At 40.6% G+C, this 19,632-nt stretch overlaps 3 protein-coding genes across 7 annotated transcripts in view; 2 read left to right on the forward strand and 1 right to left on the reverse strand.

Annotated features, from left to right (window-relative positions):
* Positions 1–8,091, forward strand: part of taok3a (TAO kinase 3a) — a 54,122-nt gene extending 46,031 nt beyond the window's left edge. For all 4 annotated transcript variants that reach the window (XM_026321924.2, XM_026321925.2, XM_033325378.1 and 1 more), the window contains 6 exons: positions 389–517; positions 1,392–1,595; positions 2,151–2,390; positions 2,908–3,120; positions 3,576–3,758; positions 6,735–8,091. In XM_026321924.2, coding sequence (XP_026177709.1) covers positions 389–517; positions 1,392–1,595; positions 2,151–2,390; positions 2,908–3,120; positions 3,576–3,758; positions 6,735–6,896 — 1,131 coding nt within the window. In that variant the 3' untranslated portion in view covers positions 6,897–8,091. The remainder of the gene's footprint in view (positions 1–388; positions 518–1,391; positions 1,596–2,150; positions 2,391–2,907; positions 3,121–3,575; positions 3,759–6,734) is intronic.
* A 377-nt stretch (positions 8,092–8,468) lies between these two features.
* pebp1 (phosphatidylethanolamine binding protein 1) lies at positions 8,469–11,029 on the reverse strand. Its single transcript, XM_026321967.2, has 4 exons — positions 10,825–11,029; positions 10,415–10,524; positions 8,980–9,080; positions 8,469–8,876 (listed from the first exon to the last, which is right to left on the reverse strand). Exons 1-4 carry the CDS (start codon positions 10,957–10,959, stop codon positions 8,659–8,661), a joined length of 564 nt encoding a protein of 187 aa, XP_026177752.1. The 5' UTR covers positions 10,960–11,029; the 3' UTR covers positions 8,469–8,658.
* A 1,358-nt stretch (positions 11,030–12,387) lies between these two features.
* Positions 12,388–18,735, forward strand: vsig10 (V-set and immunoglobulin domain containing 10). Of its 2 annotated transcripts, none has more exons than XM_026321937.1 (9): positions 12,388–12,702; positions 12,784–13,095; positions 13,471–13,776; positions 15,145–15,423; positions 16,598–16,882; positions 17,190–17,306; positions 17,453–17,465; positions 18,110–18,252; positions 18,363–18,735. In XM_026321937.1, exons 1-9 carry the CDS (start codon positions 12,651–12,653, stop codon positions 18,455–18,457), a joined length of 1,602 nt encoding a protein of 533 aa, XP_026177722.1. In that variant the 5' UTR covers positions 12,388–12,650; the 3' UTR covers positions 18,458–18,735. The 2 variants fall into 2 exon arrangements, with proteins under 2 accessions (XP_026177722.1, XP_026177723.1); XM_026321938.1 differs by having other exon boundaries at positions 12,390–12,702; positions 17,193–17,306.
* Positions 18,736–19,632: the final 897 nt, after the last annotated feature.

Consider the following 19,632-nt stretch of genomic DNA (forward strand, 5'->3'; position numbering starts at 1 on the left):
CGTGTGATAAAACACAAGGGCAGAAGTAGGTCACAGAATGAAAAACAAGCTGCATATTTCTGTGATTAGCGCACAGTGTACCAGACTGGCCAGGGAGATATGTTTCTGTCCATACAGGCCAACATGCACCCTTGAACAGCACTAATGTCACACTGTGTCACATGTTACATGTACAAACATGCCACTCAGCAGAAAAAATATGGTGATTTAGCAGTGAGATCTGCCATTCAGTTTGCAGCATTCTAAAACATAGAAAAAATTCATATCCTCTCACTGGAGGCAATGGAACCATAGAAGTTTGCTATTTTTCCTTAATTTGATTCAGCCAAAGGAGTCAATGCTAACAGCTCCTCATCTTTGATTTTCTCCTGCTTCATTTGTTCCCTAGATGAAGACGGCGTTGGCAGATGAGAAGAAGTTCCAGCAGCAGATTGTTACACAGCAGAAAAAGGAGCTCACCACTTTTCTGGATAATCAAAAGAAGCAGTACAAACTCTGCAAGGAGAAGATTAAGGAGGTGTGCCGTATTTGTCGTGCTGCTTTTTACTTCTCAGAACCGCTTCTTTGTGCATCTCTTTGGTGTGTGAAATGTGGTCCTGCATTATGTTTACTCTTGAATCAGCTCTCCTACAAACAAACATGCACTTTCAGTACCTCTGAAGTGGTCCTTTGGAAGTTTTGATGAGTCACTCAGCCTACTTACTGATTGTGCACCTGTGCCTCTGTGTGTATACACACAAATCCATATGCACATTACAGCATTTATGTGCTTCCACAACCTTGAAACTGAGTCTAGAGAAATACTCCTGTGGGCTGGAAGTGTGATACACTGTTTTCAGTTACAGAGGCACAAGATAAGTGACCAAAATTAGGGCAGCAGAGTAAAAGAAAGCATCACTGGCAGGGAGAGATATTTCCCACCAACTGAGAACTATAACGGAATTAGACACCACAGAGAGCGGGGATTAGGCTTGTGTGTTAAGTGCATTAGTGTGAGTTGTAGATTACCTTCAAATCCATGAAAGAGAAAGAAAACTCATACTGAGGAGGGATAGATTTGGCTGAAATTGTCTTTTTTTCAGCCTTGTCCCGGCTTTGAAAATCATCTGCAGTTAGAGACAAAAGAGCAAGTGTAGTTTGCCGTATGCTTGCACTACAAATAATGTACACTTGCCTTTATTTTACAAATTAAACTAATATTTGCTTGGGTAAATAAAAACTTAACAGAATAATTACAGCAAATATTAAATAAACCTTTCAGTCAGCATTCAAATTAAGCAATAAAGGGTTACAGCAACGATAATACTAGCTCTGCTTTATCCATTATTGTGTACATGTCAAAACAACATCCTCTCATCATTCCTCTGCTTTGAACTTTTATCTCTTCTCAGGAGATGAATGAAGACCACAGCACACCCAAGAAGGAGAAGCAGGAGCGTCTGTCTAAGCACAAGGAGAACATGCAGCATTCCCAGGCTGAGGAGGAGGCCCATCTCTTGGCCCAGCAGAGGATTTTCTACGACAGGAACTGCCGTGCCTTCAAACGCAAAGTCATGATAAAGAGGCATGACCTGGAGCAGGAACAGATCCGAGAGGTGTGGACGAAGTTCATCCTTACAAACATGAAAGGAAAATAAGTAATGCTTAATAACAGACTTTTTTGTTCATTTATTCTTAAATGTGCAACTTGAATTCACAAAACCAAGGTTTAAAAGGTTGAGTGGAAGATAAAACTGGCTCAGCATGGTTATAAAGTAAAATATTTTTCTCAGCCAGCAGCAATGAGTCCTAAATAATTACACCCATTGTTCTTTAGATCAGTGGTCTAGTATAAAGTATAAGAAGATTACAGGCAAGAATGTCATAATCTGAAAAGCTGTTGTGTTAACGGGAAGAATTTTTGAAAGGTCCAAAAGCATTCTAAGAAAATACGTAGATTAATAGTACCTGATTAACAGAAAAAGTAGGTGTTTAAATGGAAACTGAAAATGTCGGTGTGTGATATTGATTTCTCAGCTGTTGGTAAAGGCAGCTAAAGTTCTGAAACAGATGCTGGAAAATTCATTCTACAAGTGAAAATGTGAATGTCATCTTATCGGTCATATATCCTTACCATTCCTTTCCTCTTCTCTCACCATCTTTCCTTCTAGGAGCTGAACAAGAAGAAGACCCAGAAAGAGATGGAGCATGCCATGCTGATCCGCCACGACGAGTCCACGCAGGAACTGGAGCAGAGGCAGCTGAAGACCCTGCAAAAGCTGCGGATGGACTTGATCCGCCTTCAGCACCAAACAGAGCTGGAGAATCAGATTGAGTACAACAACCGACGTGAGCGTGAACTTCATCGTAAGCATGTGCTGGAGCTCCGGCAGCAGCCCAAGAACCTTAAAGTGAGTCAACACAGACAATAAAGCTTCAGTACACATCCAGGATGTTATAGATGGGGATGATTCTCGTTATAAGAGCACAGGTGCTTGAAATGTCGGGTTAAAGGTAAAAAAACAAAAATCTATTGAATCCTTTTGTTTCTGGATTTATGTTTGAAATTTTACTTGTCTCTGAAAAGACAAATTGGATCCACCTCTAAGATGGTGCAAGCCATGAGCAACATCTTTCATATTTTGGGTAGTTTTTGATAAAACACTGACGCAACACGGATGTAACAAATTAATTTGGGAATAATGGTGAAAAAACATACAAGCTATGACATCTCTGAATGTCACTCCATTTTAATTTGCTTGTGACGATAACAAAGGCTAGAACTATGGCTTTTGCTAGACCTTTAACCTTTATTAATAGAATTCTTGGGGATTAACTATACAGGACTTGGAGGGGGGGGGGACTTTATAACATTTCTTCTCTTCATTTAGGACCTTTTCATTTTGATTTTTTTGTCCTATCTAACAGGCTTTGGAGCTGCAGATCAAAAAACAGTTCCAGGACACATGTAAGGTGCAGACCAAGCAGTACAAGGCCCTGCGTCACCACCAGATGGAAGTTACGCCCAAGGCAGAGCACAAGACGGTGCTCAAGGCCCTGAAGGATGAGCAGACACGCAAGCTGGCCATCCTGGCTGAGCAATATGAGCAGAGCATCAACGAGATGATGGCATCACAGGCGGTGAGTGGAGAAATGTTAACATGCTCATTCTTTTCTGGATGTAATTTATTTTTGTGGAGGAAGCATATACCTGTACCATATTTAGAGATAAGAAATGTGGGTCTTTGAAGGAGTTTATTAGGCCCTTCTCTCCACCTGTTGCTTATGCCTTTACATTTTTCTCTTGGTTTGTCCTTATCATATATCATGTCTTTATCTTTTGTCTTTCTCTTCATCCTTCTCCTTTCTGCCTCAACCTCAATTACATCATTCTTTGTTTATTTCCATGTCTTGTCTGTCCCTGTTGCCCTTCCATTTTTTTTCCCATTGCCACCTCCCTTCTTCACTTTTCTGTCTTTTTTGTCCTTTCTGTCCCCATTCCTTCTTTCTCTGCGTCATATCCATATACCCTCTCCCGCCCGCCATGTCTTTGTACCTCCCTCTCCCATGCTGTGGTCCATGGTCGGCTGTGTCAGCTGCGTCTGGACGAAGCCCAGGAAGCTGAGTGCCAGGCCCTGAGGCAGCAGCTGCAGCAGGAGATGGAGCTGCTCAATGCCTACCAGAGCAAGATCAAGATGCAGACTGAGGCACAGCACGAGCGCGAGCAGCAGAAGTTGGAACAGAAGGTGTCACTGCGCCGGGCTCACCTGGAGCAAAAGGTGTGTTGAAGGAAATGCCATACTTTGGAATTTTTTCCGTAAATTCAAGATGATTAACAAGTTTTTAAAAAACAAAAATGTCTACAGAGAGAAAGCACACTTGGTCATTATCCCTGGTAGAGTTCATCATGTCTTGTGATTTGTTTTAGTGTGGTCAGTGTGTTACGACCGCCAAGACATCAACAAAAAATCCTGCCGTCAACAAAAAAATCCTCGTGTCCAACAGACACGTTTATAGTTGAGAATTATTTCTGTTCTGACCTACCAACATCCTGCTCCAGCAGAGCTTACAGTACATCACAGACATGAAGCAAAGAAACCTTTTAAAGATGTGGACCATACAAGCATATAGACAAACTCAAACTCGTAGTAATAAGTTTAAAACCAGTCTATCTCAATGCTAAAGTGAACAGGTCCGGATACACATTTGCATCCACCTCAGCAGGCAGTGCAGGCATGAAAGGCGACCCAGACAGACATTCATGAATTCACACAGACACACACACAGATTTCCCTCACCACAGGTGGTGATGACAGTGGCATGGCTTCCTGCAGGGAGCAGACAACCATTTCTCTCCCACACACTCCTAATGGTGCTGAAATCTCTAGCTGTCAGTATTGTTCTCTTGTTACAACATTTTTTATCATCCTGTTTCTAATAACACACACATAATGCAGTTTAGTTTATAATGAGAGCAACTTGCTTTGTCTTGTCTGAATTGCTCACACTCAAAACCTTCGATATTTCTGCCTTACATAATCACAATGAAAACTAGTTTTTAATTGCTTTTATTTTTGTAGTTATCAATTATGAAGTACCATTAATTATCACATCTGTAGTCCTGTTACAATCTGGCCACAAGTGCAGCACAATACAATAAAGTTTCTACATTTTTTGCATTAAATTGACATGATCTTATCATTGAGTCCTCACATTTGGTTGTAAGACACTCCTCACTCCTTTAACATGACTATCCATGCAACCAGGTATTTATACCTATGACATGTGATCAGATTAGGAAAGCCAAGAGTGCCTTTTTCCAAAGTGACCGACATCATTGCTACATAGTAGTAGACAGCACTCCGACAACAAAGGAAGAGGTATTTGAAATGCCACCCTGATTCAGTTCTGCTGGATCTATTGTATGAGCTGTGGTGGTCTGTCGCCATCTCCTGGCTGTGTCCGGGCCTGCACTCTGGGTCTGGGATGATGTCATAGTTTTAGAAGCACAATTGTCCTCCGGTTCGGTTCATGGTCAGAGTCTGGAGTTTTCTGTGCATGCTCAGTAGTTGGCCAGATTGCCGTATTGCGCCATGCAGTGCTTTGTCTGCACCTGTGGATGTGTGTGCTGAGTTAATGTTGGTGTTTGTCTGAAAGATCCTGCAGAGAAAAATCCCACCATAACCGATCATTAATAGAATTCAACACACCTTCACAGCATAAAACAAAGCACATCAAAGTCTGCGTCCAGGTACACAAATCACGGGATGCCACATCTTTAAGGTTATTTAGTGAGGATATAAAAGAGTGGAAGAACAAAAGATGAACAGCTCTGCAGTATAATGAAAAGCAACACAATGGTCCTGCAATAAATACAGCCTTTTTAAACATTACAGAGTGACTGGATGTGTCGAACTGCATTATACTGTAAAGTTTTTATTACTCAAATATTGGACCTAAAATTTTAGGTTCAATCACAAACCTGCTGGAAGTATTTAAAGTCCCTTTAAACATAACACACAGCCAGAGGTGTTTTTTCTTGAGATGTTTTTCAGGATTCTGTATGTGTATACAGACAAAGCTCGACATCTCTCACCTTGCTCTGTTAAAGTTTGGAAAAGACACCTTCACCTTTTAACATTCTTAATATAAACGTTAAAGAAATAAAAACCAGCTCCTGCACGCTGACGTCATATAAAAGCCACTGTGCCTCCTCCCAGCTCAGACCTGAGCAGAGCTCTAATAATCATCATCCACAATAGTTGAAAACACTTGTGTGGGTGAGCAGGACCTTTAACAGCTCAGTGCCTTATATATAAATATGTTTGGTTTTAAGTTATTTATCTTAAACATGCAGAGATGAAGATGGCAGCAATTGATAGTAGAGGGTTGCTGCAGTCCTCTGTATGTTGTGCAGTGGAAACATTAATATGACTGCATTATTGGCTTTAGGGTTGCTGATCTTTCACCTGTAGTTTCACCTGCCTGCTATGGCCCAGAACACCTTTCTCACAGCAGATAATCTGCTTGTCAGACTCGGGTGTAAGTGGCTGTGTTCTGTTTACTTGAGTCTATTGCTGATGTTGTGCACGCTGACTGGAAGGGGTTAAATGGGGCAGAGTCATCAGTAACGTAATCTGTCGTATGTGTATTTTTCCTATCAACATGAATGTATTAATAATAATGATTTTATTCTTATTAAACATCATGTCACATATATACTGTTTTGACAGTGTCACCTGTTTTACATATTTGAAGAAATGTTTTAGAGCACTTCAAAATCAATGTTATAACCTGTACAGAGCAAGTGTAGTAATTAGTGTTAATTTAATTGAACTGCACAGTTTACAGGTGATGGGCTTTTTAAGTTGTCAAAGTTTGAAGATTTCTGGGTAAATATTTTATTGATTGTGGAAGCAAAAAAGAAAGAAATTCGACTCCTGCAGCACAGACATTAACACTTTAAATATTAATACACTTTTTTATGACTAGTAGTGTCAACACTTTTGTACATTCACCAGTTACTGTTGTTTTTTTATTTGTAAGTTTGTGGAAAAAAATGAATGCATTGATATTTGAACAAAAATGTACAATTTGTACCAGTTTTTCTTTTAAAAACACACACACACTGAAACAATGTATAAAATCAGTCCATCATGGTAATGCCAACTACTGTAGATCTACATCCAATATAATAACTATTTAGAAAACAGTATGTTAAGACTGGATGTCCTTCATTCCCTTGTTTCCTGCAGATTGAAGAGGAGCTGGTTTCCCTTCAGAAGGAGCGAACCGACCGAATCAAACACCTGCTGGAGCGCCAGGAGCGGGAGGCTGACAGCTTTGACATGGAGAGCATGCGGCTGGGCTTCGGGAACCTGGGCACCCTGGACTTTCCCAAAGACGACTACAGATGAGGGGCTGCTGTCACTGCTGCCACCGTCGTCTCTCGTAGCCCCCCCGGGCGTCCGACTGACTCAGAACAACCTCTCCTCTCTTTTTACCTGAGCTGACAATGCAGGTGTTCAGTGCTGCTGCAGCTGACGCCCACACTCAAACACAGATACATTATTGAGAAAAAAAAAAAAAAAAAAAAAGGCTCCAAAATCAGCTCCAGTGTGTTTTCTGGGCTGGTCAGACAGAGTCTATGGCAGGTTTGAGTGCCCCCAAAACCCACCTACAACTTCCGCCCCCTCCTTACCTCTCGTGGTGTCACAAGATGACAGAAAAAAAATGCTGGATAACTTCCTGTAGTTGTCTTGTTTTGTAATAATAATAACATAGTCACAGTGTTTCTCGTGTCTTGTGCAATGATGACACTTTTGGTTCAACTAAAAGTAGAAGACAGGAGAGGGAGGGAGAGAGAAAATCGGGCAGGTCGATGAGCATAATGGCTGCGCAACCTCAACAATTTTTTTTTTTTGTTAGTCTATTTTTTTGGTCTCAAGCTGTGCAAAAAAAATCTGAAGCGAAAACTGAAATGGTCGATCTTTCCTCAGCCTTTCATCTGCGCTGCTTCTCTCACTTGTTGGTATTTATTCATCAGGACATTTTTATGACAAATTTGAAGAATTTGATACTTGGAGAGACAAATATCACACTGTAAAGGCAGGTACACTTCAAATAAATGTGAATCCTTCGGGTGAATTTGATTACTAAGGGCAGGGTGAATCATGGTACTCAGTATATGTATCGTGCTGATTTCTCTGAATGTGAATAATGACACGTGAACTCCCAGCCAGCACAAAGGGCTTTATCGGGGTGGGGGTAGGAGAGACTTGTACGTAGTGTATAGAAGGATTTATGGAGAGCTTTTACTTATTTTCATATTGTATTTTAACTGTCACTGAAATCAAGAGTTTTTAAAGGCGCTTTTTTTTCTCCCCCCTCCTCAGATAATATCTGGGGTTCAGTCATCTATCAGTGTTTTTTTTTGTTTTTTTGGGGGCTTTACACAACTCTCAAGTTGTGTATTTTCTTATAAACCAGACTAGTATGATGCTTTATTATTGCATGCACTTTAATTTTTTTTCCAGGTAAAAGAAAGCATGATTCTGTCAGAGCTTTTACTTATATTTGTAAATAAAGTGCTCCTCACACAAACTAAGGACATGCTATGTGAATTCCCCATATCATTATACTCAGTGCAGAACAGAAGGAGCCAAGTGGAACTACATAATCGCAGGTGGTTTTTAGGCATGTCTTCAAAATGTCAGTTCGATCAGGTTTTTAAACAACAAATTCCCATCTTATATTTCAGAGGTGGTAAAAGCAGAACAAAGGTTTCTAAGATGAAACTGAGCAAAGTGCATGGCAATTACTCCTGTCTGCAGTATTAACTATAAAACTTAATCTAGTAATGATTTACTGCTTAATGTTTCTGCTGTAGTAACCACACTGAAGAAAGTATCACAATGAGATCTATTTTCTAATATGACTTCTAAAATGTATCAGCCTCCACACGATCAAAAAACATAACAGCACAAACATTTTAATACTGAGAAGATTTATTGCAGATTAGTACAGGTGTTACCACTGAGAATTAATATTCAGTGTTGCTCTAACAAAAATGCTTTGTTACTGTTGGGATTTTTGCTTTTCAAGAATGAGGAATTTCCTATAGGCCAATGGCCTCGTTGGGAATTCCTAGTGCAGAATGCTGCAGAGTCCAGTCTTAAGTTATTTTCCGGCCAGCTGCTCATACAGCTTGGGGACATAATCGTCCCACTCGGCCTGGTAGCAAGTTCCTGCCACTGGGGCTCCCAGGTTGTATTTCTTCCTGAAGCTCTGGATCTTGAACTTGCCGCGGCCATCTCCGGAGTGATTGGTGAGAACAGGCTCAGTGCAGGACAGGCTGCCTGGCTGCTCGTACACCAGCCACACATACCTGTGGAGACCTGAGGGGGACAAACAGCATATTGAATAGCAAAAAAAAACTGATGTCTTCAGTATAAACAAACAGTCCTACAAAGAGATTCACATCATCTTTTGTTCTCCTACCTGTGCCTTTGGGAGGACCAGAGCCCACGTAGTCTGACATGACACGGCCAGAGGACACATCATTTCCTTTCATGTTGACGACCAGAAAGTGGTGCCACTCCCTTTTAATCAAAGTCAATAAAAATCTATCACAATAAAATGCTGTTTTCAATGTCATCTTACTTCAGCTTATGAGAATGAGAGCCGATATTATTTTTTTATGATGCAGAAGCTTTAATGCATATAAGATAAGAAACCTTTCTTTGTCCCACAGTGGGGAAATTGCCTTGTTGCAACAGCAAAGTACAAGTACAGCTGAGAGCCAAAACCAGCAAAGCTGTAAGATAAATAGAAGTTAAAAATATATATTTAATAATTTGTGCAGGTAATAAAGAGTAACTTTATTAATATTTAATTTATATCAGAGCAATCTGATACCACTTTGAATTAAACTGCTTGACATCGTGTGTCTGCTTTGGGTTACATTAGATGCTTGTAAACTTTTTTGCAGAAATATGTTTATAATAATAAATAAGTAAGTATAATAATAAATAAGTAAGCCCTTAATGTTATTTTACTATTATATTAAAATATAATCTGCTTTAAGCAAATTAAAAAATGCTCACTGCCATTTAGGCAGTGCCTAAACTAAGATATAAGATTGCAATACTGAGACTCAACATTAGGTTCTCTGTTTGAGGAGTTTACAGTTGTGTAGATAAGCCTTGCACAACATATCCCTGTATATTCAGGTGCTGCATGACTGATAGTGTGAGATATGCGGGTATTGTCTGGTGGTTAAATGTTACTGTAAAGTAAAGAGTAATTTGTGATGTGTAAAGAGTAACCCGATTATACCTCACGCAGTAAAACACTGGTTTCAAAGATATCAAACCAGATCTGTTTCTAAACATGCTGTGAAAAAAGTTTTGTCCAGGAGGTATTACGCAGGTTTATAGAGGGTATATATAATACTTTATTAATCATTTACCAACAAAATGGCTGCTGCTGTTATCTATGGCATGACTTCCTAGATGGAAAACTGGAGAATTCTGTGGAAAAGGTGTGAATTCTACTTTCATGACCCTTTAGAGTACCTTTCATTAAGTCAGTCACCAAACAACAAATTCCTCTGAGAGAAATTTCCTACTGGTCATCAGTAGATTAAGTACTAGTCTGTGTAACACCAATAATTAAGTGACAGACTGAAATGTGGGGAACTACACCCTGGCCCTGCCTCTGCAGGCCCCATTTAAAACACGTCTTCATCTGCACTAAGGAGCCCTGAGCCAAAAAACATCTAAAAGCAGCTTCAGTGCAGTGACATTTAGCTCCCTTCCAGTTCCAACCATGACTTGCAACTTTCATAGCACAATTTAGTTCATTTCTCTGTTGGTCTGTGTTCAGTCTGCAAAGCTCCAGCCAACAGTATTTTCACATTTTCTGCTCTTCTCACCTGAACTTTGGGTCTTTCCTGCTGGGAGCGTCAGGGTCGGTCAGGGCCAGACAGTACAGTTTACTGGAGTCACATCCTTCCCACTCGATGCAGGTGGGTCGATTCTGCACCTGGAAAAAATACAAACAGTAGCAAACGACATGTGTTTTATATAGCCGAGTAATTTAGCGTAGTTGTATTTCATTGTTTTAAGCCCTGTCGCCCACTTGAGGGCGCTGTTCGCCATCTCTTCTGTCTGCAGACACGATTTTGAGACATTATGTAACCAAAAGCTCCGTTTGTAAACATTTAAAAGCAGCTTGAATTTAAATCATCAGTGACAAATCAGTGCTCGCTCAGAAACTCCTATTCTCAATCAGCCCCGAAGCTAACACGCTAAGTTAGCTGACTTGTTAGCTTAGATGACTGACCTGTGTTGGAGTGAGGACTTTTCCCAGCTCATCGATTTCCACAGAGCCGTATTTAATGGTCAGAGACTGTGCTGGTTCCTCCTCGACCTCCTGCAGGGCCAGAGATTTGGTCCACTGGCTCAACCCTACGGGCATTTTGACTCTTTTGACTCGGGTTTGTTTTCGACGCTGCACCGTTACCGTACAGAGCTGTCAGTGCTGTGTTCATGTACCACCGGAATATATATAAACTGGGGAGGCGTTTACGTGTTCCGTTAGTAACTGGTTTAACCATCTGGATCGAGAGCATCTTCATTCACAATTACAGTAAACTAACTGCAGTATAGGGCAATCGTGTTTTATACAAGTGAATTGCTTAAAGGCGTTAGGGTTAGGCCTGTACAACATGAATTCCCGGTAACTATCGTCTTTGGTAGATAATTGCCATAAATGTGTTGCAGGTTTTGACAATAGCAGAGATATATGTGACCCCCTCCCCCTCCCCCTCCCCCTCCTCGTCCTTCCCCTGCCCTTGTAACTGTAACATCAAAATCAAGAGGGTGGCGAGTTACTCATGCTTTTTTATGTTGTACTCAAAAGGTTAATTTACGTCTGCCAATATTCTGAATTGTCCTTGAACGTCACATTAAGCACTGGCTGCAGGTGGCCGGTAGGGGGCGCTGTCGCCTCTCTGACACATGGACCTTGGTTTGATAAAACAGACGTCAACCAGATCATACACACGCCCCCAGCCGGAACCTTCTGCAGCTCACATGCTCCGTTACACGGTTTGTATTTGCGGAGGCCCCATTTTTTAATAACTGGCCTGTGATTATAACAGAAACTGTCTGGCTCAGTAAGTTTAGGAATATTTTGCCCCCTTTATGCAAAGGTAATGTTTATGTCCTCCCTCCTAATTCAGATGAGCTTAGGATAGGTTTTTGGTCAGTGTAGTATTCTATAGGAGCCATTTTATTATCACAGTGGTTCAGTTTGCAAACCATAGACCTCAAAACACACAGACATAAAGCACATGTATGTAATGTTCATGTAATTGCAGGTAGTCCTGTCTGATGATTCTCATCGGAGGGAAATGTATTATTTATGTATTATTTAACCCACTAGTAATGGACTAGTGGCGAGAGAGGAGTCTCAGGACCGGCAGGGATTGTCGGTGGGAAGTGAGACCCTTGAGCAAGGCACCAAACCCCCGGGCGCCGCAGCATTGGCTGCCCACTGCTCCGTGTGTGTGTTCACTGCTGTGTTTGTGCACTTTGGGTGGGTTAAATGTAGAGCAGACCCAAATTTTGTCCCTACTCCTCTTACAACACCTCAGACCTTTGGAGCCCATTGAAATACAGTGTTTAATTAAAAATAATGCATCCCTTTATTGAGTAGTATATTAGATTTGGATATATTTATATATTTTTACTTAAATAAATACTATGTTAATTTGTTACCCCACTGTGCTGTCGCTGTCTGCACTGCATTAACTACTTTTCAATAAAAAAAGAAAGAAAGAAAAACATTTACCAGTTCATCATAAACGTAGAAAAACTGTGTTACTGTGCCTTTAAACAGGTGAGGTCAAGGGTGTGGTTTATCCGTGCCAAAGTTTCCGGATCAGCATGCTCCAATAAACAATGCACATCCGCCAAATGTGCTGCAGAGACTCAGACCGGCTACCTGTGCTGACATTGTAGTGTGTTTACTGTGCTTTATAATGGGCGGACTGGTGTGCAGGGGGGTGCAGTGTGTCACAGGGACCATACTCTCACGGGTGGACTAGTCAGACAGGTTCGGTCTGGGAGTCTCTTTCTTTTTAAGGGCGATGTAGGAAAGTTATCATGAAGCTGGTCGTCACTTTAGCGCTACTCCATCTGTGTTTATCCGCGACAGGTGAGTTTGGAACTGCAGCCAGGTAACCAGGTGAGTGCGGAAATCCCCCTGACGCTGTTTACTCTTTCTGTCTTATTAAAGCGGCGGTTTCAGGTGGCGGCTCCAACGAAACGGTCATCACAGCCGCACCGGGCGACGTCGCTATACTTCCGTGTTTCACCGTCGGTAATGTAACACCGTCTTTAACTACGTGGATGAAAAATGGAGAAGTAATCATTCGAGGTGGAGGTTCCCCCCCGGACTCTGCTCCTGTGGGACAGCGCCTCGCCGTGCTGCATGATGGGAGTCTGAATATCAAGGAGGTGACACCTGGAGATGAGGGCAGCTACCTATGCAACTCCACACTACCTGGCAACAGAACCTTTCAGACAGGTGTCCTGCTTCAAGTAACAAGTAAGTGCCTGATCAGATGTCCAGTGCAGTCCAGTCTGGTGATCCGCCGGGTGTTAGTGCATTCACTGATTCCTAGAAGCAGCATTTCAACAAAAACTGGTTCTTTGACATAACAGGCAGGCCTGGAAACAAGAAGCAGGTGATCCACACTGCTGGACGACCTCACAGGGGGCCTGACACACCTGAGACAACCACTGGGACTAGAACTTTGACCTGATATGCTTTTTAAATTAAATTACTCTTTCCAGTGTCGGGTATTAAGTGTCATGCTCAGTTTGTTACTCTTACTATTCTTACAACCATGACGAATAAAACATACTCTTCAGACAGCTGAGATTAAGTACAGTTGTGATGCAGGTCCAACATTTCTTTCAGGCGGTCCAGAAAATGTGTCTATGTCCATTGGTCCTGCCACCACCCTGTCCAACGGGACTCTTACTACCTATAGGGGCTCAACAGTGTCCTTTAACTGCTCCGGCTCCTCGTACCCCGCTCAGCAGCTGACCTGGGCCTTCAGAGGGGACTTGTTCAACAACGACTCGCTGGTTTCAGCCAATGGATCCTTGCTGGAGTTCAAGATAGAAGACATTCAGCCCAGCGCTCAGGGACTTTACAGCTGCAGGGCCCGCAATATTGTTTCTCATCAGGCAGTCAATAAGAGTACACAGCTGCTGGTGTACTGTAAGTACCATCTATACCTCAAATTCCATACTCAGACTAAAGGTCTGATGTAGAAAAACTTCATTTTTATGGTTATTTTCATTTACTTTATAGGGTTGACCTTGATTTTAAATTGCCACATAGAATTAATAGTGTGTGTGTGTGTGTGTGTAGAAATTGAACATCTTTAGCATATTTTTATGTGTATTATTTATTATACAGCAGTACAGTACACACTTTGTTGAAGCCCATATGAAACCTGACTGATACTGAAATGATACTTTTACTAGTACTTGAATTTTATTGCTTTTCTGCAAAACGGTGTTTAGTGCATCAGTATTTAATGTTTTTACTAACTACTACTACTACTAACTAAGAATAGGTAAAATATATAAGAAAATAAAACAGATACAAAATAAACACGGTTTTCATTAGGAAATTTCTGATTAAAGCAACTAAGTATTTATCAAAAAACATTGGTCATGTAAACTGTAATTTTCCAGAAACAGACATTAATTCAGTCTTAATGATGTAAATAAAACACACCTTAGTTTTAATTTTGTTCCTCCTAGAACAAAATCAGGGCATGGCCTCTGAGTTTGCAAGATCACAAAAATAAAGTTAAGAACATATACATATACAGAGAAATAACATATACAGAGAAGTATCTGGTTGTAGTATTATGGGTTTCAGTGCAGTAACTAGAATAAGTTCATCTGATTTAATCTTTTGAGTCAATGAAACAGTGTAAACAGATCATCCACATAACCTTTCAGTGTCAGAGCACAACAAATGTGTGGCCATTATATGCACAGGTGTGGTTTCTTACTGTAACCTCAGGGGAAGAAACTACGTGCATGGAAACAAGATGGTGGAGTCCTCAGATAGCAGCTGAGACCAGGATGAGTGAGAGTGAAGAAAGGTTGAGGTCGAAGGGAAGCTAAGCTAAGCCAAGAAAGAATTAGTATGATGTTAGAATAACTTCAACTGTGTGGCCTCTGTTCACCTGCAGGATTAGGATGATGTGGACGTTTTGCAGTCGTGATAACAATGTGCTCAATGCACTTCCTGAATTCTCACACACACATGTATTGTCTGTCTTTGCTGGCTTCCTGCATTTACTCATATCGCAGATGTTTAACTTCTACAGAACATTAAGCTCCAGCCATTTCCACTTGTCAGCCTGCTTAGAAAAGGATTTTTTTTAAATGACTTACTCATAGTTGTTGCATGTTCCTGCAAAATTTCTGTCACCATTTTGTCTCCTGGTTTGACCGTCATTCTCTGTAATTGACCTTAATAATTTGGATATTCAAATATAGCAGTTTTTTCTTCTTTTTTTTTTTTTTTCCCAAGTTCCTCACTGATGTTTTTCCTTTTCCTGACTAGATGTCCCAAACAGACACCCTGACTGTATGTGGACACTAATGCAGGACCCCTCCCACATCCAGTTCAACTGCTCTTGGCTTGGCGCATATCCCACCCCGTTGCTGCGCTGGCATGCGAACCAGGCTGGCCAAGGCGATCATATTTATGTGTCAAGGCTAACAGATAACCTGTCACTGACTCTGAACCGCTCCCAGTTGTTCAAGGGGCAGATGCTGAAGTGCACGGCCCAGCACAGAACCATCCCTCCAGGAAAGGAGAAGTCCTGCTGGATGACCCTCGGTGAGTTGGTTGTGGTGAACAGTCCCTGAGATATTCAGCTGTTTATGTGCCGTCCACTTCAGAGGCCACTTCACTGTTCAAGGACTGGTGATCATGTTTGTTTGCTCCGGCATTGCTTTAATTTAAAGGGTTGATCCACCCAAATTTCAAGAAAGACATTATCTGTTAGCACTAATCATGCATTGGCACACAGATAGTTCAGGGTTTTTGTGATATCTCTGAGGTGTCCATGAACCAGTGCATTATTGAAAAATATCTCTAAATGTTACGAAGCAGTGAGCTTTGTGGATTAGACGGATAAGAGGAAAACCCTAAAGCTTACAGGAGATAACAACATGCAAGTTTGAGTGTTTACTAGTAAAACTTTTCAACTGTGTATTCTGTAGCCAAATAAAACCAAAACAATTTTTGACCAGATATCAGTAGAGACACGTTTGTTGTAGTAAGAGTACACTGTGAATTATCACTAGTCTCTTAATTAGTTTACTTTGGATTTCAAGAACTGCTGCAAATACCACCACAGCCAGAGAGACGGTGTTTGTACTGTGCACATGAGGACACGTGGTTGGATCCAGGACATGTGAACCGTTAGTCACTGACTCAGTAGCGTAAGGGTTATCATCACTGGACAGGATTGCACAATAGTGAGGTGACGCAAAAATGTGTGATAGCATATGTTTGATTAGTCTGTCACTAGCTTATCAGCTTTCTTTGACTTTTGTGAAGCTTTGTGTCAAATAAGAGGCTACATCTGTTTTCGTAAAGTAAAAAGTTAACACATTTTTTAATGTCAATATATAACAAAGTAATGTTGTGACCAAGGTGCAGTTCATGAAAAGTGTTTGCAGTTTCTGTTCTCTAGTGTAGGTGCTGGGTAGTTCTGGGGTCTTGTTGGGTCTATATTGTGGGAAGTTGAAGGTCTCTAGCTTTTGCACTGTTAATCAAACAAAACTAGAAGCTTGAGTGTGTCATTATATGAAAAAGGAGTTTGAAGTAATTGAAAAACATTTGGCAGCAAAAGAGGAAAAAAGAACTGGGAGCTGAGCAGCAATAGCTCTGGGATCCACTGGGGCCAGCTGGAAGAAAAATGTAAACCCTCATAATTCTGACAGTCTTTGGGTAAGAAATGTTTAAAAAGAAGGGTCCCTGTCCTGTTCCTGTCCCTCTCCCCCAGAGTCTCCATACCCTCAAGGTGATCCACTGGTCACAGCACTAGAGGGGACCAGCATAACCCTGACCTGCACTGAGACCACATCCAAACCCCCTGCAAACACCACGTGGAGGAAAGGGCTGAAGCAGGATGAGATTATACCTGGATCAAAGTACATCCTGTCTAGGCAAGGCGCCGATTTCAAACTGACCATAACCAACGTCAGCAAGGACGACGAAGGCGTCTACTTCTGCCGCAGCGAGAACCCCCTCTCCATCACTGAGCTGGAAGTCTTCCTCACTGTGAAGAGTGAGTTTGGGATGAGACGAAGGGGCTGCAGGATAGTACCGTGCAGACAAAAGACTTTTGTTTCTTCGTTATTATAAACTGCTTGAGAGGGAGATATACAATTTTAAAAATATAATGCAATGAAAACTTTATTATCAGAGGAAACCATAATGAGCTGAACATATAGTTCTTATTACGTATACATGGACCAGAGATTTAAACAAAAAGTGAGTCACTGCACCACCTCCACCTGTGGAATGCTGCTAAACCTGCTGCTCCTCCCTTTCACTGCTTCATAATCCTGTCCTGTCATCTGGTTTTGTCTCAGCAGACTCCTCTGTCAACACAGGAGTGGTCATTGGTATCTTCATAGCCGTGCTGATCGCGGGTGCAGCTGTCGTCGTTGCTAAAACTGTTTACTCCAGCCGACACCAGATCTGCCTGGGTAAATTTTATTTATAGAATTTTCCCAAAATAAGAACAAATGTCACAACAAATGACTGTTCTGCTCATAAACGGCCTCTGTAATATACATAAATCATGAAAATCCACTAATTTTAATTGTACATTTTCTCTTATTTCTTCTTTCAGGAGGGGGCTTTGGGTGAGTCTCATATACACTGCATGCTTTCATGCATATTTTCTAGGTATTTTAGTGAACAAGGCCATTAAATTAGTCTAATATTCTACAGAAATCTGTGACATCTTGTCTTGTTTAGAAGTTGTTTATTTTTCTTATATTTTACAAACACCTGTCATGTAGTTTTGGCTGCAATAGACCAATAGACCAAATGCAGATGCAGAAAATGCAGCATTAAAGGATTAGTTGAGCAGGATGTGGGATAAGATGGTGAAGGCTGATACGTCTCTAATGGCTGTAAGGTAAATATGAAGACGCAGCCAGCAGATAATAGCTTAGCATAAAAACTGGATACATAGAGAAACTGCTGGCCCTGTCCCAAAGTAACAAAATCCACCAGCTCTCTGGATCACGCCTTAGATCTCGTTGTTCAATCTGTACAAAGACTTTACAGTCAGTGTAGTGGATAAACATATTTCCTGAGGTATCTTATATCTCCTACAATGCACTGGCTTATTCAGTGCAACATACTGATGTTTTCATTGTGTAAAGGTTTCACTGCTAGACAAGAAAACAGTACATAGACTGCCTCTTTCTACAAACAGGAAATGACAATGAAATGTTTTAAATTGATTGTGTTTTATCATGTGTTATCTCTAATTTTCTAGACAAGTGGGGGACGACAGGGGAGACGTGCTGAATCTAGTGGAGTCTGACGACGAGCAGGTCTTCCAAGATAGCGTTCCCCGGCTGCCTCCGATTACCAACGGACACCACACTACGCTTGTCCAGATACACCGGATCCCGTCGAGTATGTTCTCATCATCATGGCTCTCAGCACTTAATATTGTTTTCATGGTTTGTTAAGTACTTGGAAATGTTAAAGTGTCCCCTCTATTTTTTTTTTTTTTTTTTTTTTAGGTGATCATGAGGAGACAGAAACTGCTGACACAAGTCCAGAGCAGCAGGAAGACACCATCCAGGCAGAAGAGCCAGAGGATCTCGTGTCATTTTAGACATTTGTTGTTACTTAGGTGTTTTTTAGGTTAATACTTTTTAGTCCCAATTGGAATGTGAACAGAACTGGTGGGAGACATTGTGGAAAACATATCTCTTTTGTTTTTTTTAAACAGGGTTTTGAATTTTTGTATGTTGTTTTTTATGATTGTGTTTGTACACCATTTTCAATATTTGGCTCATATATTATTGACACTAATGAAGTAAAAGAAGCTGTTCAAATAAGAAGTGATTGCTGGTGGCTTGTGTGCTGATAAAACAGTATTGGTCAGCCATACCTTCGGCCTTATTCACTGATTTACATACCTCTCCACCCTGGGTTGAACAAATACCATGAACACATTATGTCTGACTCTCTAGGTCTTAAATGCAACTGGAAACAGTTAAAACTGTGGCAGAGTCGGTTGATCTCCCACTTAATGTCGTGTGAGACACCACCCTTTTTTTTTTTTTTTTTTATCGCAGTACTTTTGACTCTGTACTCTAATACAGTTATTTTGGATATGGGTCTGTTCTTTGTAAATATTTAAACTAAGGATTGTTGATATGATGTGAGGATCATACACTTTGCTGCAGTACTTAATATACAACTGCAGTTTTCCCTTTTAAACCTCTGCTTTAGCAATATTTAAATGAACTACACCTGGATGGGTTAAAAAAAAAAATCAGTTTGATCTATAGCAATAATTTTTATTATTTTAAATGTTTATCAAAAAATATCAAATATTCTCTCATCCTAGCATCAATTCTAAGGCTTTAATGTTTTGTCTTTGTCTTATGTCTTGTTGAATTGAACATCTTTGGTTTTTGACTTGATGGTCAAACAAAATCACAGACAATAGTAAAAAATGTTTTAGAGACTAAATAATTCATTGAGAATTGATTAGTACCTGAAAATAATAGTCACATATTTAAAATTAATACAGCAATGTTGAGTGAATGTTAATTAAAAGTAGATAGGACACTTATGACTGCACCTTTACATCATATGGAAATATGTTTTAATAAAAATAATCAGTCACATTATAATCAAACAGAAAGCTATTTTAAACACTGATATATGGCAGGTTTCCATACATATAGGAAAATCAGTTGTGTTCATAATGGATTTATAAAGAAAAGCAGCACAAAACATTGAACCACAAATTTAGTGTTAAATATTTTCAAAGAAATA

The sequence above is a fragment of the Mastacembelus armatus genome, chromosome 9, assembly GCF_900324485.2.
Source record: "Mastacembelus armatus chromosome 9, fMasArm1.2, whole genome shotgun sequence".
Lineage (NCBI taxonomy): Eukaryota > Metazoa > Chordata > Actinopteri > Synbranchiformes > Mastacembelidae > Mastacembelus > Mastacembelus armatus.